The sequence below is a fragment of the Emydura macquarii genome, unplaced genomic scaffold (genome assembly GCF_026122565.2).
Source record: "Emydura macquarii macquarii isolate MOO-44397 ecotype Brisbane River unplaced genomic scaffold, CSIRO-AGI_Emac_v2 contig_2485, whole genome shotgun sequence".
Lineage (NCBI taxonomy): Eukaryota > Metazoa > Chordata > Testudines > Chelidae > Emydura > Emydura macquarii.
This window is the reverse complement of record NW_027132622.1, coordinates 159,662-185,056: the sequence shown is the minus strand read 5'-3', so window position 1 is coordinate 185,056 and position 25,395 is coordinate 159,662. Positions and strand designations below refer to the sequence as shown.

Sequence of the window (25,395 nt, the reverse complement as noted above, 5' to 3'; positions counted from 1 at the left end):
GGCCCCCCCCAGCAGCCAGAGTTCATAGCGATGGTGTTGAGCGGCTGGCCCCGGGCTGTAGTCATTGCTGGTGATGCTGACGGGGGTTGGGGGCTCTCCCACCCCGGTGGGGGCAATGGGCAGGCCTGGCGCTGGGGACAGGGGAAGCAGTGCTGGGGGCAGCTGGGCAGCGTGAAGATGCCTGCCTCGTGAGGTGGCTCCTGGCAGGTTCCACTGGGCAACTGTTGAAGCATCTGCATGGGGTGAGTCCTGGCGGCTGCAGGGCGGGTCCCTGCTCACGGGCAGTGCCAGGCTGGGGGCAAGGTGCCGGGTTTTGTCATGTGCAAAGCTGCGGTGTCTGGAAAGGGGCTGAGGAAAACCGTGCTACACGCTTGACTCCTGGGAGCGCTGCAACTCTTGCTGCAAAAGAAGGGGGGGTTAGAGCAGGGCCTAGGACAAACCCCCCATCCCGTTATTAGCCCTGAGGCCTCATGGGGAGTCAGAATGACACACAAAACCCAGGAGTCCTGGCTCCCAGCCCTGCTCTCCCTGCTCTAACCCCTATACGCTGCTCCCCTCCCAGAGCTGGGGACACCCTAGGGGCTCTGGCTCCCTCTGGATTCTAATTTTCTTTCTGGCCCAGCTCTGCCTAATCCCCTCCCCCCCACTCCCAAATCTCCCCTGCGGGCAGGAGGCAGCGCAGCTGTTGCTGGGCCTGGTTTGGCAGTGGGGTGCAGAGGGGGGGGTGATGGGGCAGGAGGAAGGGCTGCGAGGCAGGAGGCCCCTGCGCCAGCGTGGATGGAAGCTGTGACTGGGGGCCTTCACCCAGGAGCCCTCCTTACCCGCGTGTTGGCTGTGGAGCTGGAGAACTTGGACGACTTCTGGAGGCAGCTGCAGTGGAGCCACCTGCGATACTCGTCCCTCACCTGGCGGGAGAGAGCAGAGCGGCTCAGCTCACCCCACGGCACGGGAGCTGTAGGGAGAGCAGGGCCTAGAACCGGCTGGGGGGAGAAGTGCTCAGCTACTCCAGCCCCTCCCAGCAGGGAGCGCTGTGGGGAGCGGGGCAGGAGCGCTGGCTGGTGGGGGGAGCCAGCTGGCTGCTTGGGGGGGTCCCACCATGGGGTGGGGGTTGAGCACTGGCTGTGGGAGGAGTCCCTGGCTGGGGGTGTGTGCTGTGGGGAGGGGTTTGAGCGCTGGCTAGGGGGTGCCATGGGTGGAGGTCAGGCGCTGTGGGACTGGGGGGGCGCAGACTGGCCTGTTTCTGGAGCAGACAGTGCAGCAGGAAGACGAAGAGCCCCTGGCAGCTGATGAGGACGGTGACGACGTAGGACAGGGCCAGGCTGCGCTGGTTGAACTGGAAGATGCCGAAGATCCAGGGGACGGCCAGGATGCAGAGCTGGGCGATGGCCGTCACCGTGAACACCCTGCACGGGGGGGCAGATCTGCTATTGGCCCTGACTTTTTGCCAGGGCCTGCCTCACCCCCCAAGTTTGAAACCTACCCCCTGCACCCACAGCATGTGACTGATGTCTCCCCCCCACAGCGTGACTCCATGGCCCTCCTTTATCCTCCCTCCCACAACCCCAGCCTGTAGGCAGTGGGGGTGAGGGCAGAAACAAGTGGCGCCCTCCCCCAGATCGCCCTCTCCCCACACTGGGTGTGGGGTGGATGACAGGTCCTGCTATTCCCCCACCCCCCAAATTACCTGAGCTTTCTCAGCAGGCTCATGTCCGGGTTGCTGTCAGTGAATTTCTGTGACAGCTTCCAGACGGTGACCATGATGATGATGATGTTGATCTGCCAGGGCAGGGGAAAGGCGGGTTGGTAGGGGGTGACTGTGTCCCATGTGGGGGCGAGGGGGGGCAGCCCCTTCCCTGGGCCAGGGAGCCTGTTGTGTCCCACTCCCAGGGGAGACCCGGCTCTGTCCCTGGATGCCAGGGACTCGGGGGAGGGGGGGGGAGGGGAGGTGCAGGACAGGCCTGGCTGCCCCGGGGCAGGGGCTGGGTGCAGGAGGAGGCACAACATGCCCAGGCCCAGAGGGGCAGTGGGGGGCCAGGACCGGGGCGGAAGGACAGACGTGCAGGGGGGGCAGGCTTACCACAATAATGGTGCAGACGGGTGCCAGTAAACTCCACCGGAATCCTCTCTCCAGCGAGAGCCAGCAGCTGGGGGGCGAAGGGAGGACGAGGGGGTCAGTGGCTCCCCTGCCAGCAGGGGGCACTGCAGGGTGGGGTCTGCCCCTCCCTTGGCAGCAGAGCACGCCCTCCCCTCTGGGAGTGGGGGAGAGACATGTGCCAGCCCCTCCCCCCCTGCAGAAAGTGCCCTGTGCCCCAGTGGGGGTGTGTGCCCCCCTCCCTCCCGCTGGCACCCAGCAGGACATGCTGAGGCCCCTTACCTGCGTCTCCTCCCCGCCCCCCCACCCCCGGCAGCAAAGCTGCACGTGCCTGTAGGCTCAGAAGACAGTGGCACGCCCGGCTGAGCCGCTCCCCTCCCCCGTGTGCGCTGGGCACGGTGCCACGGTCACTCGTGGCCACAGGCAGAAGCCCTGGCTGCGAGCGCTGGGTCAACACCCCCTCACCCCGCCCCCGGGCCGGTGACTCACTGCCGCGCCGTGCCGTAGCCCTCGCTGTAGGTGGCGGCCGAGATGCCCACGACGAGGGCCGGCAGCCCGTAGCCCAGCAGGAACATGTAGCGGCGCTTGAGGCCGTGGGGCGGGAAGACCTTCACCACCATCAGGTAGAGCTGGGCCCCCTCCAGGCACATCCAGCAGAAGGCGGCCAGGAAGAAATAGTGCAGGAGGCCGGCCACCACGCTGCACAGCACCTGCAGCCAGCGGGAGGCGGGGACGTCAGGCCCAGCAAGGGGGGAGAGCTCTCGGCTACACCAGGCCTGGCCTCTGCCAGCAGGGGGTGCTGTGAGGGGCGGGGTGGGAGCGCTGGGCCTGGTCTCTGCCAGCAGGGGGCGCTGTGAGGTGTGGGGGGGGCACCAGGTGGGGTGGGGGCACCCGGGTACCTTGTTGCTGGTGCTGGAGGCGCCGAGGAGGAAGACGGCGTCGGCCACGAAGAGCGCCAGGCAGAGGTGCAGGTGGATGATGGTGCGGCGGCCCTTGAGGGCGCGGCAGAAGAGGAAGGTGAGGATGGACAGCAGCAGGCAGACCAGCGAGATCACCAGCCCCACCTTGGTGATGACGTCCAGGGTCCAGTCCTGCACCGGGGAGGGGTGGGAGAGGTTAGTCAAGGCCCCCGTAATGCTGCAGCCAGGCCAGGCCACAGCTGGGGGAGGCCCCTAGTGACAACACCGGGCAGCCTGTGGGAACCACGGGGTCCGTCTGGGTACAGCATCCCTGATGGATTCGCTGCTGCCTGGCCTGGCCCTGCCCCCCACGACGGGCTGACCCACAGTCCCTGGGATATGGGCACCCAAGGGGGCGCTAGGGTGCCCACCAACTGAGGGGGCATCCTCGGCACCGATCCCACACCCTGCGGGACGGGGGCGCCAGGAGGTGTGAGGCTGGGGGAGTTCACCTGTAGCAGACAGCAGAGTGCCCCCCTGAGAGCCGTGCGGTGGAGGTCCTGCCCAGCTGGGAGCTGCTTTTAGACTGGACAGAGGATCTGGCAGCTAAGGCGCCACAGCTCAGGACTCCTGGTTCTAGCCCAGCTCTGGTGTAGCCTGCCTCCCTGTGTCTCCTTGACAGAGGCCCTTAACTCCTCTCTGCCTCAGTTTCCCCATCTGTGCATGGGGACGGGGACCGCTCCCTAGCCCATAATGCAAACCTAACCCATGGGGGCAGGGGGGCTGCTTGTGCTCCAGATCAGCTCCAGGGCCCTGCCTGCCATGGGGAATGGGTTTACGCTGGGGGCAATCTGGAGTGACTCCGGCTAGGCTGGGGAAGATGGAGGGGAACCAGGCTCCTGACATCACCCCGTCAGCCCCTGGCCAGCCTCAAGTCCCCGCCGTGGGCCACGCCTACCTCCAGCTCGTAAAAGGCCATGAGTATGGCGAAGCTGCTCAGGTGGTTGCACTGGCAGCGGGTGCTGGTGGCGTTGGACTCCAGCCGGGTGCAGCCATCGGTGGACCAGTGCATGGTGTTAGGCTCCCAGTAGGCGCAGAGGAGGCGCAGCTCATCCTTGGACTCCTGGGGACAGAGAGACGCTTGGTGCACGGGAACCCCTGGAGGGGGATCCAATGGCAGGAGTGGGGGGTGCTGGCGGGGGCAGAGTTCCCAGGCTCTGCGAGGGCAGGTGGGCACTCTGAGCTCGGCTGGGAGCACAGACAGACAGTTTGTCCCTATGGGAGAGGCTGATTTGCCGACTGGCTGGGCCCCAGATCTGCCCCCCCCAACACCCCAGGCTCTCCTCCCCCTATGCCCGGCCCAGGGGCTCACCGGCTCCGGGTGGCTGAAGCAGAAGCTGATGGAGAGGTTGAAAGCCGGGGTGTGTGGGGCGTTGGTGAAGGCTGACACCACTGGAGACAGCACACGGTAGCTGGCCTGCCCTGGCTCCTCCTCCCACTTCTGTTTCCCAGCCTGGCTGATCTCATTCCACTCCGGTCCCTCCACCTGCGCAGCGCCCTCCAGCACGGAGCTCAGCCCTTGGTATGTCAGCAGCCCGGTCAGCGTGAAGCCTAAGAGACAAAGGAGCGAGGAAATGAGGGGCATGGGGCAGACGGGCACTAGGGAGAGCTGCTCCCAATGCCCTGCTTATGCCCCGTCCCCCCAGCACACGGCATGACCAAATTACCTTCAATTTTCTGCCCTGGGGCTACGGCCCAGTTTAATTCCATCTGCGTCTTGCTCTGCAGCAGCGTCACGGCCTCCTGGCTCTGGTACCCGGCTCGCTTGATCGCCAGCCCCAGCTCTGGAACCACAACGCCAACCAGCGCTTACAACAGAGGAATGCCGAGAGGCCTGCAGCTCGGCAAGAAGGGGCTTTCCTGGCTGTGGGGGGAGCTCCTGGTTATTGCAGCCCTGGCCTCTCCCAGCAGGGGGCGCTGTGGGCAGTGGGGTGGGTGCTCCCATCCCCCAGTAGGGGGCGCTGTGGGGAGCAGGGCGGGTGACCGGGCTGTGGGTGATGAGAGCCCGAATGGAAATGCTGGTACCACGTGGCCGGGCGCTGACCTGTGCCATTGGTGGCTGTGATGCCCGTCATGCCATCGGGCAGGGCCAGGGTCAGCGTTCTCAGCAGCTTTTCCACTGTGGCCATCGCCTCTGTTACCATGTTGTGTCTCTGCTCCATGCTCCTGTTCTGCAGCCCGACCCCGGTCAGCAGCTCCTCCACCGTGTTCAAGATTTCCTGGCCAAGCAAAGGTGGGGAGGTTGGAGTCACAGTATCTGAGCCCCTGCCCCATACCCCCATGTCCAGGTTGCTGGTGCTCCTCTGCCTTCCCACAATCCCCCCCCTCAAAGGACAGCCATGTTCTCCCGCAATTGACACGGCTGCCCGAGAGAGAATCCCTGAGTGTCTCACCACACATGGGAGCTGTCCACAGCCACACCCAGGCAGGTGCAGAACGAGCGAGAGCTCGACAACATGGCCAGGGCTTTGCTGTGGAGACGTCACACCCAGGCTAGGCTGAGCCAGGGGCTCGGACCCTGGGATTTACCAGTTCAGTGAAGACACAGCCAGACAGAGCAGGGCTGTTTTTCTAGGGGATCTGTCCTAGGAATTATCTGGGGCAGTCCTGTGGCCTGGTTATACAGGCGGTCAGACTAGATGATCACAATGGTCCCTTCTGGCTTTGACATGAAAGAGCCAGCTTCTTGGGCACAGAGCCTGGTGGAGAGACAGGCCCGGGAATTTCTGGGCAGCGCTGCTGTTAGTTTCTCCCGTTCCAGGTGCTGCATCCCTAGAGATCGCCCTGAGACTAGATCTGAGTTGTAGCAGTGATTCCTCCCGAACCGGAACAAACCCAGCCAGGCCCTGGAGTTTGGCTTGGCACCTGCAGCGCTGCCTTCCTAGATGCAGTGTCCAGTGCCTTCATCGACTTCAGCTTCTCGCAGACACGTCCCACCTGCGCTGGGAAGTTGCTCCGATCAGGAAAAGAGATCACAGAATCGCAGCCCGCCTCCCCCATCCCGAGAGGATCCCTCGGCTCAGAAGCCAGGTGCAGGAGGGAGCCTGGGCAATGCCGCGCCTGGCCCCTAGGGGGTGCATGGCATGTGCAAGGGATTGTGGGAGAAGGAGTTTGCAAGCTGAGAATCATCAGCGCTTGGCTGGCCTGTAGCGGCTCCCAGGGACTGGCCATTGGCTCTTTGCCCTGGGGGGCGTTTGGCCCCAGAATCCTGGCTGGATAAAATCAGTGAAAAGCCATGTGGGGTGTAAAGGGGAATCGGGGTCTATCCCCTCCCCCCCCCCGGGATCTGTGACCCACTCACCTGGGCTTTGATAGCGTTGTCATCCAGCCGTGGGGTGCAGGTGAGCTCTAGGGATGGAAAAGGAGGAGGGGTGAGATGGGGGGATGCGGGGCCTGGCTGGGTAGGTGCCTGCACCAGAGCCAGGTGCACCTGCTGTAGGGCTCATAACCTCCAGCAGGGGGCAGCAGAGACACAGCCAGCCCCCCTCAGTGATAGGGGAGTGATAGATCCTCTCCCAGCAGGGGAGCGGGGACCCCCCTCAGCCCCCCACACGTGTGCAGCCCCTTCTCCCCACCCTCCGCCCACAAGCCGGTCTCTGGGCAGGAACTGCCCCCTCCTAGGGGGACTGAGCCGCAGGGGGGAGGGAAAGAGGAAGGGGGCTGTGGAATCACCCCAGTCTGATCTCCCTCCTTCCCCCCGGCTCATGTGTCACTTCATGCAAATTATTCAAATAGTTTATTTACATATAACCCCAAAGGGAAACCTGTGCATGTGGCAGGGAGCGCCAGGCTGGCCCCACAGCGGCCTCTAGTGGCCACAAGGCACAGATCGCGCCTCCTGCCTGCTGCCATCCCAGAGCTCAGGGGGCGGGTGAGAATCCAGCCACGGAGTGGGGAAGGGGGAGGGGGCACTGCTGTGGGGGGGAGGGGAAGAGATGCCTGGCCCCTGGGAGCCCCGCTCAGCCCCTCTCCGGCCTCATCCTCACCCTGCCCCCGACCCTGGCCCCATCCTGGCCCCTGCTCCTCTCCCCGAGCCACATGTGGGCAAGTTGGTGGCTGTGTCCCTGAGACACCCCAGCGGACGGACAGACTGGCCTGGTGTGAGGTGAGGACCTGGAGGCTGAGCCCCCCCCCCCAGGCTAGGGCTGAGACCCAGACCCCTGCCCATGGGGGTGGAGGGGCTGGCACAACATCCTAGACGGTTCCCAGCTCGCTGCCCCTAGGGCAAGGTCTCTGCCTTTGGAGCCCCAGATCCTGCTCAGGCCTCCCCCCCCCGGTTCCCCTCCGCCAGCCTGTGGGACTCAGCCCCCAGGGCAGGACCCACCTGTGCACTCCGTGTTGGTGAGGCGGGAGTACCCAGGCCAGCATTCACACCTGTAGCTGCCCTCCGTGTTGATGCATTCGGCACTGGGGCTGCAGTTGTTCAAGTTGTACGATTTGCATTTGTCGATGTCTGAGAAGGGAAAGCGGGGGAGAGGGGAGGTATCACACACAGCACAGAGCACAGCTGGGGGTGTACGGGGGGGATGCGCATGGAGGCCCCCCCCCCCCCCGATGGCAGAGGGTGTGGTCTGTGGGCCGCTCTGTCTTCGCTGTAATCTCCCCTCTCATTCGAGTCTCCTTTTAGTGCCTCACCGGCTGCAGCGTAACTCCCCGCCCTCCCCCGTGAGCTCACAGATTGGGGGGGCCCCTCCATGGGCTCTCCTCCCGGCACCAGCCCTGACAGAGCGGAGTTAAGCCGGGGAGATCCAATCAGCCAATTAAACTGCAAAGGGGAAGCAGCTTGGGCTGTGGGCAGGGCACTAACTAGAAGGCAGCTCACCTGGGGGGGACAGGTGGGGCTTCTGTACAGCCAGGGGGCTGGGCCTAGTGGGGGGCAGCAGGGAGGAAGCCTGCAACCTCCCTCCCTGAGGCAAGGGGGGGCTAGGAACCCCGGAGGAAGGGTTAGCTACGGGCCTAGGAGGGGGGGCTGACTGGGAAGGCTGCTGAAGGAGAAGCTGAAAGAAGCGGGGTAGGAAGCAGTCCAGGAGGGGGATCACAGCGTGACCTAGCCGGCCGGCCGAGAGACGGGGCAGCCACGCCACAACTCCAGGAGCTGCGAGGGCGGCACAGACGAAAGTGGGCGCTGAACTGCAGCTCGTCGCCACAAGGAGGCGCCACACTCAGGGAGTGAAAATCATTACAGACCCCGAGGGGTCCCCGTCTGAGATGGCTCCCCCCCATGGAGCTCTGGGAGAAGGGGGGGTTGTGCACCCACGGAGTGTAGGGGAATGGGGTTCTGTCCCTTTAAATAGTTTGTTTGCCCTCTGGTGGCGCTCACGGGGCTCTATGGCAGGAGCCCCCAGGCCCCGACACGCGACCTGGACCCGCCTGGCTGGCAAATGGGGTTATGTGGAAGCCATGCCTGTGAGGGGCCTTACACGTGCCAACCTCTGGCGAAGGTTACTGAGCCATGGAATGAGGAGAGAGGGTCTAGTGGCTGGTTCCCATAAATAGATAACAGCCTGCTACAGCAACCAGCTAATGGAGTTGATCCGTTAGCTCCAGCAGCCGAGGTCTGTGTGTTCAACAATAGAGGTCCTGGGTTTGATGCCTGTTGGTGCTTCCATTATGCCAGCGCCTTTAGCAGCTGCTTTGGGTTATGTTTTGGGGCTCCAGAAACTAGCAGGGTCTTTGAGCGCAGCCTGTGTTAAAGGTCGTCTGATGCGGAGTCCCCTGCGCCATCTCAGCCCAGTTTGCTTTGCAAAGACCCCACCTTCTCCCGCCTCAAAGCTCTGCCACAAAAGAACATCTTGGGCCGGGCCCCTGGTGGGAGCTCTGGTTGCAGGTTAGCGGGAGGTTTTGCAGCTTCTAACAACATCCACAACTGCCCACGCTCGTGCGATGGTGGAATTAAGCAGGCAGCAGAATGCCAGGAGAAAGTCCCCGGGCTCAGATTCATAAGACAGAACATCCGCAACAAACACTTTGCCCGGGTGTGAAAGAGCGAGAGCTGACAGCAACCGGGTTAATTTCATCATCCATGCGTGCTAGTTAGTTTCAGAGACCCTGGGTAGCTTCACTGATTGAACACTGCCTTAACAGCATCGCCAACATGAAGCAATAAAACAAAAAACAAAAAAACCCCATGACATTCGTTTAAAAATCATAAGATGATTTTTCTTAAAAAAATCCATTTTGGATTCTTTTTATTTGACTCTGGTGTGGGAGATTTCGCTCATTCTCATGTCACATTTTGCAGTTTTTCCTCCACCTTGAGGGCAGGACCCTAATTTTTATTTTAGCCAAAAGCGGACAGTCTCCTGTAATCACGTGACTCCAGAAGGCGGGGCTTTAAGGCAATGCCGCATGTTGGCAATACCACTTCAGCAAACCGGAAACTTCATGCTTTTGACACAACCGTTTCCAGCTCCAGTTGTACCTTTGCAGATCTTTAACTGATTCGATTGACTCTTCCCAAATCCGGAATTGCATTTACACACATAATTCCCTCGTGTGTTGATGCAGCTCCTGTGGGGCTCACAGATTGTGGCGTTTCACTGGCACTCATCAATGTCTGCAACGAGAGAGGAAGAGCTGGTCAGGCTGATCCAGAAGCTGTGCCTTGAGGACTAGGGCGAGGCTGATAGGAAATAATCTAGGCGTCTGAAATAGATCATGCTCTGGGAGTTACTGGTTATTGTCCGAAATGAGCCGTTCCAGCTGAGAAGGGAAAAGCAGCCCTGCCCAAGTCCTGGGACTTGGTGCCGCAACATCAGTGCAGATGGTGTTGCCTGCACGAGCCATCTTCCTCTGGACAGGAAGAAATGGGAAGCTGCTTTGGAGGAAGGGGATAGAGAATAATACAATGCCTTGATATCAGTCAATGGTGTGATCTTCTCTGGATCCCATCAGCTGCACAGGACACCCCCTTGCACACAGGACAGTGCAGAATGAGAGGGCGGGGCTCAGAGACAGGCCAAGAGAGTGATCAGCGGCCTGGAAAACTCTCCTACGCAGAGAGTGAAAAGACTGGGATTGGTACCTTCGGATGCACGTAAGACGGGACGTCTTCAGGGTCTGTAAATTACTGACTGGGATAGAGAAGGGAAGCTGGGAGCTTCTGTTCTCATCTCAGATCATGAGACCGAGGGACAGTCCGTGAAGTTAGAAGTAGGGATGTAAAAGGTTAAGTGTTTAAATGGTTTAAACAGCTGATTACCATTTAAACTGGGGGGGGGAGGGGGGGGAGATGCAGCTGGGCAGCTCTTGCTGGCAGGGAAGTGCAGAGCCCAGCGCGGGGGGGAGCCACAACCAGGCTAGCTCCCTGAAAGTGTGGGGGGAGGCGCGGAGCCCAGCGCCGGGGGAGGGGCGGTAGAGCTGTATTTTTAGAACGTTTAAATGGATTTCTAATTAAACTTATTTTTACACCCCTCGTTAGAAGAGGGGGAAATTCGAGACTGAGCCAAGGAAATTTTGTTTCGCACAGTGAGCGATTGAGCCCGTGGAAAAAAAGGTTACCGACCCGACGGGCACCGCTGGGGAAAACCATCCAAGGACTGTGCATGCGGCGTGCACACACCTAAACGGAGCGGACATGAGCCCGCACTCGAAGAAGAAGAATCACTGAGACCAAGAATTTGGCAAGTTTCGAGGAGCAAGTGGCCGTTCATACAGAGGATGAGAACAGCAGAGTGATCACAGCAAACGGTCACCAGCGTTTGGGAAGGGAGATAAAAACTCCTGCTTCGGGGCTTGAGCCCATCTGAGTGTTAGAGAGCAGGAGCCGGGGGCAGATTATCACCAGCTGCCACTGCAGGGCTCTTCCACCGTGTTCTGCAGCACCAGGTGTTGGCCGTTGGAGCCGGGATATTGGCCTAGATGGGCCTCGGTCTGATCCAGTCTAGCAGCTCCTATATTTTGTGCAAGTGCCAGCGCTGCACGTCAGCCTCGCCGGCTCCGCGGTTTTGGCTCTCCAGAGGCTGAACAGCTCCTGGGCAGACTGAACCCCGGAAGGACCTACCAGCTGCACCTGCTACACGACGCCTCCTCTGCCCCCCGACCACTCACGCTCTCGGGTTATTCTGACAGCAGCAAGGCGGCGCCGCGTTTCCAGAACCCTGCTTTATTCCGGAAACGACGTACAGTTTGGTTCACCCCTGAAGGCTTCCGACAGTCCACGGTGGCTGGGCACGGAGCGTCCACCGTCTTTATCGAGCCTGTCATGGTTTGACTGGGATGTTTCTAGCGCTGCAGCCAGGGGCCCCGTGGTGCCAGGTGCTGTACGCACGCAGCCAAAGCCATGGCAGCTGCTCCAAAGCGCTCTTCCCCACAGCTCTGACACACTCCCTGCCGCGGAGAGGGAAGGCCTCTGAAGAAGGGGCTCCAGGTGCTGGATTCTCGGTAGGGCGGCCAGAGCTCTCTCCTCCCTCAGCTTCCTAACTCGCACCGAGCTGCAGGGAGATCTGAGACTGGGTGTCTCTAAGGGCTTCAGCACATGGGGAAATTGATGGTAACCGTTACTGTGGACTAGCTGCCCATCTGCACACTCCGTTCTGGAATAATTAGTGCACTTCCAAAGGGACCTGGTCTGCAAGGGCGATCGTGATCAATTCCCCCCCGCGGGCAAGCCCTAAGGATTCTCTCCACACAGCTCCCGATGCCAGCTGTCCCCAGACAAACCCCGTGACGTTGGCTGGGAGAACGGCTGCGTTGATTTCATCTTGGGCTTAGATCAGCCCCAGAAGACTGGCTGCGCTTAACTCCCATGGTCTTGGGCTGGGTGCAGGAACGGCTGGCTGGGATCTCCGGCTGGGAAGTGTTTGAACAGATGCACACCCGAGTTCTTCAAATTCTAGGGACACCGTGCTGTGCCTCCCGTGAATGGGTGTTTCTATGGGATGGGCTGGCTGGGACTTGTTACACAACCCCAGACCACAACTATTGGTTGGACATCGCAGACAAGGGCTTTGGAAGACACCGACCCCATTCTCCATTCAGGCAGCCCTGGTTGCATAGAGGGGGTGTAAGTGTCCCTAAGGAAACACCCTCATATACAGGGGTCTCCTTGTCAGTGCGGAGCTGGTACAGACTCTGCTATCAGCACTGAGGGATGGTCGGATCGGGGGCGTGGCCAGAAAGCCCTGCACGGTGGCTATTCTCTGCCTCCAGGGCCCATGGTGGGCAGAGCGCACTGAACTATTCCCATGGCCCGCACATGTGGCCCCTTCCCATGCTCAGGGGGGCACTAGTAGCCTGGACGCTGTGTGCTGGGGCCAGCGAAGGTCTCTAATAATCAGAGGTCGGCTTAAGCCCTGAGGTGGGAGGTTTTCCTCCCTCCCAGAATTATTGTCCATTAACTATCACAGCCCCAGGTATTGTCGTTCCCCATAGAGGTGGCCAGTCCCTCTTTAAAACTCGACTCACTCACAGCCTGGCTGCCAGTCGGTAGCAGTGATTCCACGGGCTAATGCTGCACCGGGTGGAAGGAGTTTGCTCCGTGGGGTTTATCCCCCGTCCAAGCGCCGGAGACAGGGGTGAGCCCAGCCCCTAGCGCTGCGGGAGCAGGCGAGGGTCACATCTCATCACAGCCTCCGTGGAGGCCTCGTGCCTTTGTCAAAGCTGGCAGAAGCCCCGGTTCAGCGACAGGCCTGGAATGGGCACGTGAGGTGTGTGTGGGGGAACGGGGTGTCTCAGCGGGTGGGGGTCAGGGCTAGCTCACCACGGCAGGTGTTCTCACTCGCGCTCCTGAATGTGGCTTTCCCAGAGCTGGACTCATAGCCATCGATGCAGCTGCAATAGTAACTCCCAGGCATGTTGGTGCAGCGTGTGTGGGGTCCGCAGTCTGCCCGGCTCGGCTCCAGACACTCGTCAATTTCTGCAACACAGGAGGGGCAGAAATCCCTATCATGTTCCAATCACAGGGGAACACACCGGCATTGCCAGCCTGGGTCAGTCCCAAGGCCCATCTACCCCGGTATCCAGACTGCGACAGGTGCTACCGAGGAAGGTGTAAGTGTCCCGCCACAGCCGTGGGATAATCTGTCCCCAAGAAGGTCTCTAATAATCAGAGGTCGGCTGAAGCCCTGAGGTGGGAGGTTCTCCTCCCTCCCAGAATTATTGTCCATTAACTATCACAGCCCCAGGTATTGTTGTTCCCCATAGAGACGGCCAGTCCCTCTTTAAAACTTGACACACTGATGCCTCCATGCCAGTCGGTAGCAGTGATTCGACGGGCTAATGCCGCACTGGGTGGAAGAGTATTTCCCTGTATCTGCTTTGAATTTGCCACCTTTCTGAGTCAATGAAATCCATGCCCTGCCCCCTTGCTCTCTGGTCTTTTTAAAGCTCGTGATTTTCTAAACCAATCTCGTGATTTCTTTGAATGCTTGGGATCGTGGTCACCGGAGACTCACTGAAGCCAAATGAAGTGTGTAGCTGTGCAGGGATGCATCTAAGCATGTGCTTTGCTGAATCGGGTTCTCAATGAGTGCTCACAGAGACCAGCAGAGAGAGATTTAGCAGCTGGCAGACTCCAGCGTCCCTGGTGGAGAAGACACCAGCACCTGGGTATCTCCTGCCAGGGGACTTACGGTGGAGCATGGGCCAGCTTCACCAGCCCAAAGGGGTCTCTGAATCCACTGGACTGCCAGCACAGAGAGACCCCTCTGTCTGTGCCCTGGATAAACTCCTGTCTGCACTGCCCTGGGAGAGCGACATGGAGCTGGAGTAGAGAGAGCACGTGGCCTGGAGCAAGGCCTGGGCCCTGAACTAAAGTCAGCAAAAGTTACGCTCTGAGCAAATGTCAGGCCCTGTCCAGAGGCAGAGGCTTGCCTGCAAGTTCCCTGTCCGGTACGCGAACTCGGCACCGGTGGTGCTGGCATTGCTAAAACACACTGACTACGTCAACACATTCCTGCAGGGCAGTGCAAGGAACAGCCCCAGCCAGGCACGATAGGATGGTTTGACAGAAGGGATGAGCAGTGATGCTTGGTCTGAAACATCAGGAGGAAAGTGCAAAGCCAGGCGGTGAATAGGGATGTTTTGTGTGAAGCGTCGGGAGAAAGGTACCAGGGCAGGTCACAAACACGTCGTGACACATGGAAGGTGCTTCGTGAGTTGTTTACCCCAGATTGTTTGTCTCAGTCTATAAATGTCGGAGAATCTCGCCTTAACCCTTTGTCTGCCGTAGGGGGCAGTGGAAAGTCCCGCCGCTCGCTGAGCTGGTCCATTGTCACGGGCACACAGGTATTAATGTCCCTGCAGCGTCTATGGGGTTAGTACCGTGTTTAGTCGGCAACACACCTGGCCGAACGCCTTCCCCACTGAACCGACTCTGTGTCTGTCTGGGCAGTTCGATCGAGGTCTGCCAGGCCGGCTACTGGCCAGAGCCGGGTCAGCACAGAGAGGACACACACACAGCCAACAGCTGACAACACCCGTGTCCCGCACCATGCTGCTGGAAGCCAGGGTGTGTGAGGGAAGCCTGGGGCTGGGCTGGCAATGCCACTCACAGCACGTGACCCCGTACAGCGCTGCCCAGGGGAGCTTGGGGAGTGGGAGTGTCCCCCAAACTAGCAGCCGCATCCTCTAGAGGCCATGGGTGAGCACGGCTGCCTGGCCCCAGCGGAAGCTTAAACACTAGGAGACCTGGGGTGAATTCAACAACGCTTTAGCCCAATTCCTGGAGCCGTGCCCGGGGCCCCTTCCCAAGCTCGGGGATGGAGGGGGGGAACTGGCTGCCCAGATGCTGTGTGCTGGGGCCAGCGAGGGTCCTCTCCCCTCTCCTGGTGCATCCCTGCAAACCTGGGGGTTTATTCTCAATCCAAACACCCAGGGCAGGGGAGATCCTGGCCCCCACGCGCTGTGGGAGTGGTCGAGGGTCATGGCTGATCACAGCCCCAGTGCCAGGATCGGGCGCCTTTACTACAGCTGGCAGCAGCGTCTGGTGCAGCACCAGGCCTGGAATGAGCGCAGAGGTGCGGGGGGGTCTCAGCAGGGCACAGTGGGGGACCAGGGACAGCTCACCCTGGCAGATGCTTTCACTCGTGCCCCTGAACGTGGCTTTCCCAGAGCTGGACTTGTACCCATCGATGCAACTGCAAGAGTAACTCCCAGGCATGTTGGTGCAGTGTGCGTTGGGTCCGCAGTCTGCCCGGCTCGGCCCCAGACACTCGTCAATATCTGCAACACAGGAGGGGATGCTCTGTCCAGTCCTGGCAGGGAGACGTTCCCCGTATCACCCCGTCTGAGCTGGGCTACGGGACACAGGTGACCGGGACCTTGTTGAATTTAACAATCAAAGGCCTGATTCTCAGCAACACTCAGGCCGCACTAGGCTGCTCTGGCAGCGTAATGGCCACTTGAGAATCCCCTGCCCCGAACAAGGGGCTGCCCCAGCTGGTGTGGAGCGGCTTTAGGGGCCCTGCCCCCACCCTATTCCCAGCCCCTGATGTAGGGGCCATGGCTGGGGCACCCTGTGCTGCAGCTATTCTCTACCTCTCAGGGCCCATATGGGGCAGATCAGGGGCGTGGCTGGGATGCCCTGCACTGTGGATATTCTTTGCCCCCAGGACCCATGGGGGGAAGAGCGCACTGAGCTATTCCCATGGTCCGCACATAAGGCCCCTTCTCAGGCTCAGGGGGGCACTAGCAGCCCGGACGCTGTGTGCTGGGACAGAAAGGGTCCCTCCCGTCTCCATGGTGCTTCTCTGCAGCACAAGGGGATTGCTCCGTGGGTCTCTTTCTAACTCTGGGGGTTTATTCCTCGTCCAAGGGCCGGGGAGAGGAGTGAGACCGGCCCCCAGCACTGCGGGAACAGACGAGGGTCACGTCTCATCACAGTCTCAGTGACGGCCTCGAGCCTTTGCCAAAGCTGGTGCAGTGCCAGGTCTGGGCTGAGCACGTAAGGTGGGGGCAGAGTGTCTCAGAGGGTTGGGGTGAGGGGAGAGCTCACCACGGCAGGTGTTCTCACTCGCTCTCCTGAACGTGGCTTTCCCAGAGCTCGACTCGTATCCATCGATGCAGCTGCAATAGTAACTCCCAGGCGCGTTGGTGCAGTGTGCGTGGGGTCCGCAGTGTGCCTGGCTCGGCCCCAGACACTCGTCAATATCTGCAACACAAGAAGGGAGGCTCTGTCCAATCCTGGCAGGGAGACGTTCCCCGTATCACCCCTGCACTGAGCTGGGTGACAGGACCCAGGCGACTGGGCCCCTGTGAGGTTAACAATCAAAGGCCTGATTCTCAGCAACACTCAGGCCGCACTAGGCTGCTCTGGCAGCGTAACGGCCACTTGAGAATCCCCCGCCCTGAACAAGAGAATCCCAGCTGGTGTGGAGCGGCTTTAGGGGCCCTGCCCCCACCCTGTTCCCAGCCCCTGATGTAGGGCCGGGGCACCCTGCGCTGCAGCTATTCTCTGCCTCCCAGGGTTGATATGGGGCAGGTCAGTGGCGTGGCTGGGGTGTCCTGCACTGTAGCTATTCCCTGCCCCCAGGGCCCATAGGGGGCAGAGCGCACTGAGCTATTCCCATGGCCCGCACATAAGGCCCCTTCCCACGCTCAGGGATGCACTAGCAGCCCGGACGCTGTGTGCTGGGGCAGCGGGGGTCCTCTCCCGTCTCCATGGTGCTTCTCTGCAGCACAAGGAGTTTGCTCTGTGGGTCTCTTTCTAACTCTGGGGGTTTATTCCTTGTTCAAGCGCCGGGGACGGGGGTGAGCCCGGCCCCCAGCTCTGCGGGAACAGACGAGGGTCACGTCTCATCACAGCCTCAGTGACGGCCTCGTGCCTTTGCCAAAGCTGGTGCAGTGCCAGGTCTGGGCTGAGCACGTAAGGTGGGGGCAGAGTGTCTCAGAGGGTTGGGGTGAGGGGAGAGCTCACCACGGCAGGTGTTCTCACTCGCGCTCCTGAACGTGGCTTTCCCAGAGCTGGACTCGTATCCATCGATGCAGCTGCAACTGTAGTTCCCAGGCATGTTGGTGCAGTGTGTGTGGGGTCCGCAGTCTGCCCGGCTCGGCCCCAGACACTCGTCAATATCTGCAACACAAGAGGAGAGGCTCTGTCCAGTCCTGGCAGGGAGACGTTCCCCGTATCATCCCCTTGTACTGACCTGGGTGTCGGAACCCAGGCAAGCGGGACACTGTTGCATTCAACAATCAAAGGCCTGATTCTCAGCAACACTGAGGCCGCATTAGGCTGCTCTGGCAGTGTAAAGGCCACTTGACAATTTGGTGTATTGAAAATTGTGTTAGACTCACAAGTTCTCACTTTACATCTGCAATGGACCTTCCTGCTCCTGCATGCAGGCTGGGGGCCTCTGTACAGATGCTTGTGATCTGGTTTTTTCAGCAGTCTGTCTGCAACAGCTACCCTAGAGCAAAGGGGCAGGGAGGAAATATACTCCCAGACTACTGCACCGGGCGACACAGAATGGGAAGGAGGTGAACATCCCGCAGTGCTAAAGGAACAGGTCCAAGACTATTTAGAAAGATTGGAAATACACAAGTCCATGGGGCCAGATGAAATGCACCCGAGGGTGCTGAAGGAGTTGGCTGATGTGATTTCAGAGCCATTGGCTATTATCTTTGAAAGCTCATGGCAATTGGGGGAGGTTCCTGATGACTGGAAAAAAGCAAATATAGTGCCCATCTTCAAGAAAGGGAGGAAAGAGGATCCAGGGAACTACAGACTCACCTCAATCCCTGGAAAAATCATGGAGCAGGTCCTCAAGGAATCCATTTTAAGGCACTTGGAAGAGAGGAAGGTGATCAGGAACAGTCAACATGGATTCACCAAGGGAAACTCATGCCTGACCAACCTGATTGCTTTCTATGAAGAGGTGACTGGCTCTGTGGATGTGGGGAAAGCGGTGGACGTGATATACCTTGACTTTAGCAAAGCTTTTGATACTGTCTCTCACAGTATTCTTATCAGCAAGTTAAGGAAGTATGGGTTGGATGAATGGACTATAAAATGGATAGAGAACTGGCTAGAGCATAGGGCTCAACGAGTAGTGATCAATGGCTCCATGTCTAGCTGGCAGCCGGTCACAAGCAGAGTGCCCCAGGAGTCCGGTTTTGTTCAACATCTTCTTTAATGATCTGGAGGATGGGGTAGATTGCACCCTCAGCAAGTTTGCAGATGACACTAAGCTAGGGGGAGTGGTAGATATCCTGGAAGGTAGGGATAGGATACAGAAGGACCTAAACAAACTGGAGGATTGGGCCAAAAGAAATCTGATGAGGTTCAACAAGGACAAGGGCAGAGTCCTGCACCTAGGATGGAAGAATCCCATGCACAGCTACAGACTGGTGACCAACGAGCTAGGCAGCAGTTCTGCAGAAAAGGACCTAGGGGTAACAGTGGATAAGAAGCTGGATATGAGTCAGCAGTGTGCCCTGGTTGCCAAGAAGGCTAATAGCATATTGGCATCCATTAGTAGGGGCATTGCCAGCAGATGGAGGAAAGTGATTATTCCCCTCTATTCGGCATTGGTGAGGCCACATTTGGAGTATTGTGTCCAGTTTTGGGCCCCCCACTACAAAAAGGATGTGGAGAAGTTGGAGAGAGTCCAGCGGAGGGCAACAAAAATGATGAGGGGGCTGGAGCACAAGACTTATGAGGAGAGGCTGAAGGAACTAGGCTTGTTTAGTCTGCAGAAGAGAAGAATGAGGGGGGATTTGATAGCAGCCTTTAACTACCTGAAAGGAGGTTCCAGGGCGGATGGAGCTAGGCTGTTCTCGGTGGTGGCAGATGACAGAACAAGGAACAACGGTCTCGAGTTACAGTGGGGAAGGTCTAGGTTGGACATTAGGAGAAAGTTTTTCACTAGGAGGGTGGTGAAGCACTGGAATGGGTTACCCATGGAGGTGGTGGAATCTCCATCTTTAGAGGTATTTAAGCTGCGTCTTGACAAAGCCCTGGCTGGGATGATTTAGCTGAGGTTAGATTAGGCTGGAAGGAGTTTGCTCCATGGGGTTTATCCCCTGTCCAAGCACTGGAGACAGGGGTGAGCCCGGCCCCCAGCTCTGTGGGAACAGGCGAGGGTCACGTCTCATCACAGCCTCTGTGGTGACCTCGTGCCTTTGCCAAACCTGGCAGAAGCCCCGGTGCAGTGCTAGGCCTGGAATGAGCACGTGAGGTGGTGGGATGAGGGGGAGTCTCAGTGGATGGGGGTCAGAGGTAGCTCACCACGGCAGGTGTTCTCTCTCGCGCTCCTGAACGTGGCTTTCCCAGAGCTGGACTCGTAGCCATCGATGCAGCTGCAATAGTAACTCCCAGGCATGTTGTTGCAGTGTGTGTGGGGTCCGCAGTCTGCCCGGCTCGGCCCTAGACACTCGTCAATATCTGCAACAGAAGAAGGGAGGCTCTGTCCAGTCCTGGCAGGGAGACGTTCCCCGTATCACCCCCTGCACTGAGCTGGGTGACAGGACCCAGGAAACTGGGCCTCTTTGAGGTTAACAATCAAGGGCCTGATTCTCAGCAACACTCAGGCTGCACTAGGCTGCTCTGGCAGCGTAACGGCCACTTGAGAATCCCCCGCCCTGAACAAGAGAATCCCAGCTGGTGTGGAGCGGCTTTAGGGGCCCTGCCCCCACCCTGTTCCCAGCCCTGATGCAGGGGCCATTTCCGGGGCACCCTGTGCTGCAGCTATTCTCTGCCTCCCAGGGCCCATAAGGGGCAGGTCAGGGGCGTGGCTGGGATGCCCTGCATTGTGGCTATTCCCTGCCCCCAGGGCCCATGGGGGGCAGAGCGCACTGAGCTATTCCCATGGCCCGCACATAAGGCCCCTTCTCAGGCTCAGGGGGGCACTAGCAGCCCGGACGCTGTGTTCTGGTGCCACTGAGGGTCCCCTCCTGTCTCCATGGTGCTCCTCTGCAGCACAAGGACTTTGCTCCGTGGGTCTCTTTCTAACTCTGGGGTTTATTCCTCGTCCAAGCGTCGGGGACAGGGGGGAGCCTGGCTCCCAGCTCTGCGGGAACAGACGAGGGTCACGTCTCATCACAGCCTCAGTGACGGCCTCGTGCCTTTGCCAAAGCTGGTGCAGCGCCAGGTCTGGGCTGGGCAGGTGTGAGGTGGGGGGAAGGGGGTGTCTCAGCAGGTGGAGGTCAGGGGGTAGCTCACCCTGGCAGGTGTTCTCACTCGCTCTCCTGAACGTGATTTTCCCAGAGCTGGATTCATATCCAACGATGCAGCTGCAACTGTAGCTCCCAGGCGTGTTGGTGCAGTGTGTGTGGTGTCCACAGTCCAGCTGGCTCGGCCCCTGACACTCGTTAATATCTGCAACACAGGAGGGGACGCGATGTCCACTGAGCTGGGCAGCGGGACCCAGGCGACTGGGCCTCTGAGCAGTGAGTGAATAATGCCCCGATTCTCAGTTCCCCATTTATGCTGCTGGAATGTCTGACCCAGCCCCTGAGCGCCCAGCCCCCGGAACGGGGGAGTCGGCTCCACCTGCACCCAGATCCCCCATGTGAGGGGAGGGTTGGGGGATGTCCCCCTGGCACTCCAGGCTCGCTGTGTGTTGAGGGAGGGGAAAGAGAAGCTTAATCTCCTCTGTCCTCCCCTCCCCATGGATCCCTGCATATGGGGGGAGGCAGAAGGTGTAGCTGGCTGCCCCTTTCTGTTCCTCTAGGTAGGGACCTATGGGGCCTCTGCCACCAGGGCTGACTAAGGGCCAGGCTGGGGTTCAGACTGGTCCATATGATAGGCACCCCACCCCAAACTGTGCCTGATCCACAGAGCCCAGCACTCCTGGCTCTTTATCCCCAGCCGCAGCATCTCCTGCTCCTCGCTCTGGAATCCCCTGGTTCAATTCCCCAGGAGGGCAGCCCTGACCAGTGCTGGTGCCCCTTGTTCCCCAGATGGGCTGAGCCCTGCACAACAGGCCCTAGAGTTGGCTGCTCTGGCCCTGCCCCCCAAGATCAAGGCAGGAGCCCCGTTACCGTCACAGGTGGCTGTTAGATCGCTGAAGATTGGATTCCCACTCGGCTGGTATCCGTCCCGGCAGGTGGAGTGGGTGCTGTTCACACACTTGGTGTTTGGCACGTGTGACAGGTGGTTGCTGCAGCTCTCAGAGGTACCTGGAGGGGCGAGAACAGCTGGACAGGGTCAGCTAGTGCAGAGCGGCTCCCCCCAAACACACACACAGCGGGACCGACTCCTTTCACACGCCCCATTCGCTGAGTCTTATCCCTGGACACCTGGCAAACAGCTCTGCCGCCATCCAGCGCCTGGCAGCAAGTTTCTCCCACTGCACAGGAGGCCTGGACTCCCCGGGTAGTGCAAACGGGACGAGCCGCCAGGGCCTGGCCTCGGTTCACATGAAACATTTTCAATTTCACCCAATTTTTCTCTTCTCCGCGGCGGTTGCGGTCACTCTCATTAGCCTAAATTTGAATCCGAAAAGTCGCTTCGAACTGGAAAACAGGAATTTCTTGTTTAAAAAATTATTTCATCTCCCTCCCGCACAATTTTTTTCCTAGTAAAAATAAACATTTCTCTGATCTGAACTGGAGCTGGGAAGGGAAGGTGAGGGCTATACAGGGCACCTTCTCTCTCCTGCACGCACCTACCCTGCTCCAGTCAGGTGTAACGCAGGCAGGGCCAGCGTGTTGTTCTCCAGGACAGCTGTATCCTGACCCACATTCCCATCCTGGGCTTCCTCATTTCCACAGCTCTGCTCAGTCCTGACCCAGAACCCCTGCTCCTCTAGCCCTGCGATTCCCCCGCAACCACCACCACAGCAGTGCCCCTCAATCTCGATTCTCGACCTCCTGCTGTCCCAGCCCCGAGCTCCCCGCACATGCAGAGTTGTGGCATCACATCTCAGTGCCACCCTCTGGGCCAGCCTGCTGGGTTCCAGCTATGGCTGTCTGCACTGCCAAGCCTTGAGCAGGGGGCGAGGCCTAGTGACACCATGAGGAGATGGCTCAGTGCGATGCGGCGGAAGGAGGAATCCTGGTTAAAAGACGGTGTGTCTAGGGGCAAGGTAGAACCCGTAAGCAGAGGGGGTGAGGGAGACTGAATGGACAAATGGACATAGAGGGACTAAGGCTCACACACGGAGGGGCCAGATCCTCAGCGGGTGTAAGCTGGCATCACTCCTTTAACGTCATTGGAGCTCTGCTGACTTACTCTAGCTGGGATGTGGCCCGTAAACCTTCCCAGTTCTGAAGCATCTGGGTTTCCCCTTCTGTTGGCAAACCGTACAGTCAGCTGCTTGACCGCACTTTGGTTGGTTGTGCAATACATTCAAGAGACCAGATAACCAGCACCAGTCAGGTTCATTGCTAAAAGTCAGTAACAGGATATTACAGGGGAAAAGGTTCCATACAGCTCCAGTTTCCAGGAACCCATCTCGTGCAGCAGTGTTGAATTCACTGTACGAAGAAGGCTTGCTTCCAAAGTCACACCCCTACAGCTGTCCTTTTTATACCCAAGCTCTTTACAAGGAAAAAGGTACCGTAGCCATCCTCTGAGGTTAGTCTTAACCAATCATCTTTCTACCTTGTTTCTCTTGTATCAGACTGTGCCCCTTATCTCTTTGCTCTGGACACATGCATTCCACGGAACAAGAGTGCGACGGCAGCTGCTCGGCTTGTCCCATGTATATTGTCTTTATCTTTTGGACATTCCAGTGAGAGTAACTCCCTGTCTGTTCCTTGGTAGAACCCCCTATATTCTGATCCTGGCAGTTTTCCTGGCTACTTAAGCTAATGCAAGGTGTTATGGGATCCTTAGCAGAGGTGAACAAGATTATAGAAAAACAGGCCACTGTAGGCCATGTAACTGCTAGAAGTGTATATACAATACAATGTTATATGCGTTAAGCACATCCCATCAGTATTAATATATGTAATGTGACTCATTCCTATTGATAATGTGATATATTCTATTAGCCCAGCACACATTGGTCAACACTTCAGAAATCGATTTAACCTCCACCTAAACAATCCAACTATTCCCAATGACCCAGATCCAATTACTCCCCACCCCCAACTACAGTCTCAGTAATGCTACTGAGAGCTGCCAAGCCTGCGTCAGTTTCATGGCAGAGACACATTCTGTGTGGGGCTCTCATGTGCTGGACAGGAACAGGTCACATACAGCATTACATTCTGCCAGCCAGGGAACTTACCGGTCAACGTTTGGGTGCTCCCTGGTGGTGGAGAGGGGAATAGGACGAGGAGGAGAAATACTTGAAAGGAATAAAAAATAAAGATGTGTTTTTCAAATGTTATACACAGAAATAAGCCCCGTCTATGGACCAAATTTTGCTTGTTTACCCCACTGTGATTCTGGTGTAAATCCAATTAAGTCAATTCTTCCATTAATAACTATGATTATTGTAGCAATATGCAGGAACTCCAGCTTTGTGCCACGATGGAAAGCTGGCTTAATCAGCTACCTGGAAATTCCCATTGTGCCACTGCCACCTGTCACCATGTAGCACACTCCTCAGTGTAAATTCCAGCTCGAGGAGTCACACCCGCTCTCCCTCTGATCGAGCTCGCACGCTAAAAATAGAAGCGTGGCCGCGGTAAGAGACGTAACAGGAGAGGTTCGCGGCCCGGACTATGATCCCATCTAAGAGAACACGTACAGAAACAGGGGGGCTAGTCCCTCCCCCCACCACGGCAACACTTCTCGTTGTAGCACGTAGCTAGATGAGAGCTATGTCTTCTCAAGCTGGAACACTCACTTTCCAGCTCCGGTGCAGACATTCCCATAGACCCCTCTGGATCCTCCTACCCTCACCCTTGAGTTCAGCCCATGGCCTTCGTTCCACTCACCCAATGGATACGTGTCACCTCGGGTTCCCATGGTGGCTCAGCCGCTAACGGGAGAGGACGAGCTCTGAGGAGTCTGAGCTTTGCAGCCTCCTTATCTTGGAGAAATTGGACAGGAAGGTAAGTTAACATACGCCCTGTTGCATTAGAGGGTATCAATCAACAGCACTGTACACAGGAAGCACTGCCTTCTCACTACGCCCTGTTCTCCTTCCTTCTGACTAACCGCATCTCCCAGCCCCAGAATAGTTTGCTTTGCTGAAACACTGAGAACCTACGGGGGGAAACTGAGCACAGTGCAGGAGGCCTAGCACCATTTCATAGAATCGTAGAATCACGGAAATGTAGAGTAGCAAGGAGCTCAGGAGGTCAACTCGTCCATCTCCATGCACTGAGGCAGGACCTAGAACATCCCTGGCAGGTGTTTGTCTAACCTGTTCTTAAAAACCTCCAATGATGGGGATTCCACGACCTCCCTAGATCACCTGTTCCAGAGCTGAACTATCCTTAGACTTCGAAAGCTTTTCCTAATATCTAAGATCAATCTCCCTTGCTGCTAACTAAGCCAATTCCTTCTGGTCCTGCCCTTGGTGGACATGGGAACCAAGTGATCACAGTCCTCCTAATAACAACCTTTTACATATCTGAAGGTCGTTATCCTGTCCTGTCCCCTCCCCTCCTCCGAGCCTTCTCTTTTCTGAACTAAACATACCCAATTCTTTCAACCTTTCCTCACAGGTCAGGTTTTCTAAACCTCTGATCATTTCTGTTGCTCTTCTCTGGACTCTGTACAATGTGTCCTCATCTTTCTTGAAGTGCAGCACCCAAATCTGGACCTAGTACTCCAGTGCTAAGTAGAGGAGAACAGTCACCTCCCTTCTCTTACCCACACCACTCCTGTTAATACATCCCACAATGACATTTGCCTTTTTTTCCAACAGCATCACACTGGAGACTCACATTCAATTTGTGATCCGCCAGGATCCTCAGACCCTTTTCTCCAGTGCTGCTGCCCAGGCAGTTAGTCCCCGTACCTATCCTTTGAGTAAGGATTTCCAACCAGCTCCGCACCCACTTTGTGATAATTTCATCTAGTCCACGTTTCCTTAGTTTGCTTATGAAAATGTCATGAGGCACTGTGTTGAAAGACTTACTAAATCCAAGATATATCACGTTCACCTCTTCCCCCCCATCCACTAGGCTGGGTACCGGATCAAAGAAGGAAAAAACAATGTTACTTACCAGTAACTGATGTTCTTTGAGATGTGTTGCTCATGTCCATTGCACTATAGGTGAGTGCACACCACCGTGCATGGTTCCTGGAACTTTTTTCCCTTTAGCAGATCCCTTCGGGTTGGCTCTGGTGCCCCCTAGAGCTCCACGCACCTGCCACGGTATATGAGGCACTGCTGGCCCTACATCCCCTCAGTCCCTTCTTTCTGCCAACTCCGGCAGCGGGGATGGGGGGTGGGTTGTGGAATGGACATGGGCAACACATCTCGAAGAACATCAGTTACTGGTAAATAACCTTGTTTTTGTCTTCGAGTGATTGCTCATGTCCATTCCACTAGAGGTGAC

At 58.0% G+C, this 25,395-nt stretch overlaps 1 protein-coding gene across 1 annotated transcript; it reads right to left on the bottom strand.

Annotated features, from left to right (window-relative positions):
- Positions 1-363: 363 nt before the first annotated feature.
- Positions 364-23,851, bottom strand: ADGRE5 (adhesion G protein-coupled receptor E5). Its single transcript, XM_067563449.1, has 20 exons — positions 23,821-23,851; positions 20,971-21,126; positions 19,217-19,372; positions 16,907-17,062; positions 15,986-16,141; positions 15,058-15,213; positions 7,376-7,504; positions 6,353-6,399; positions 5,917-5,988; positions 5,096-5,270; positions 4,719-4,835; positions 4,364-4,602; positions 3,950-4,114; positions 2,992-3,183; positions 2,582-2,802; positions 2,078-2,144; positions 1,685-1,776; positions 1,235-1,403; positions 822-905; positions 364-399 (listed from the first exon to the last, which is right to left on the bottom strand). Exons 1-20 carry the CDS (start codon positions 23,849-23,851, stop codon positions 364-366), a joined length of 2,616 nt encoding a protein of 871 aa, XP_067419550.1.
- Between the last annotated feature and the right edge of the window lie 1,544 nt (positions 23,852-25,395).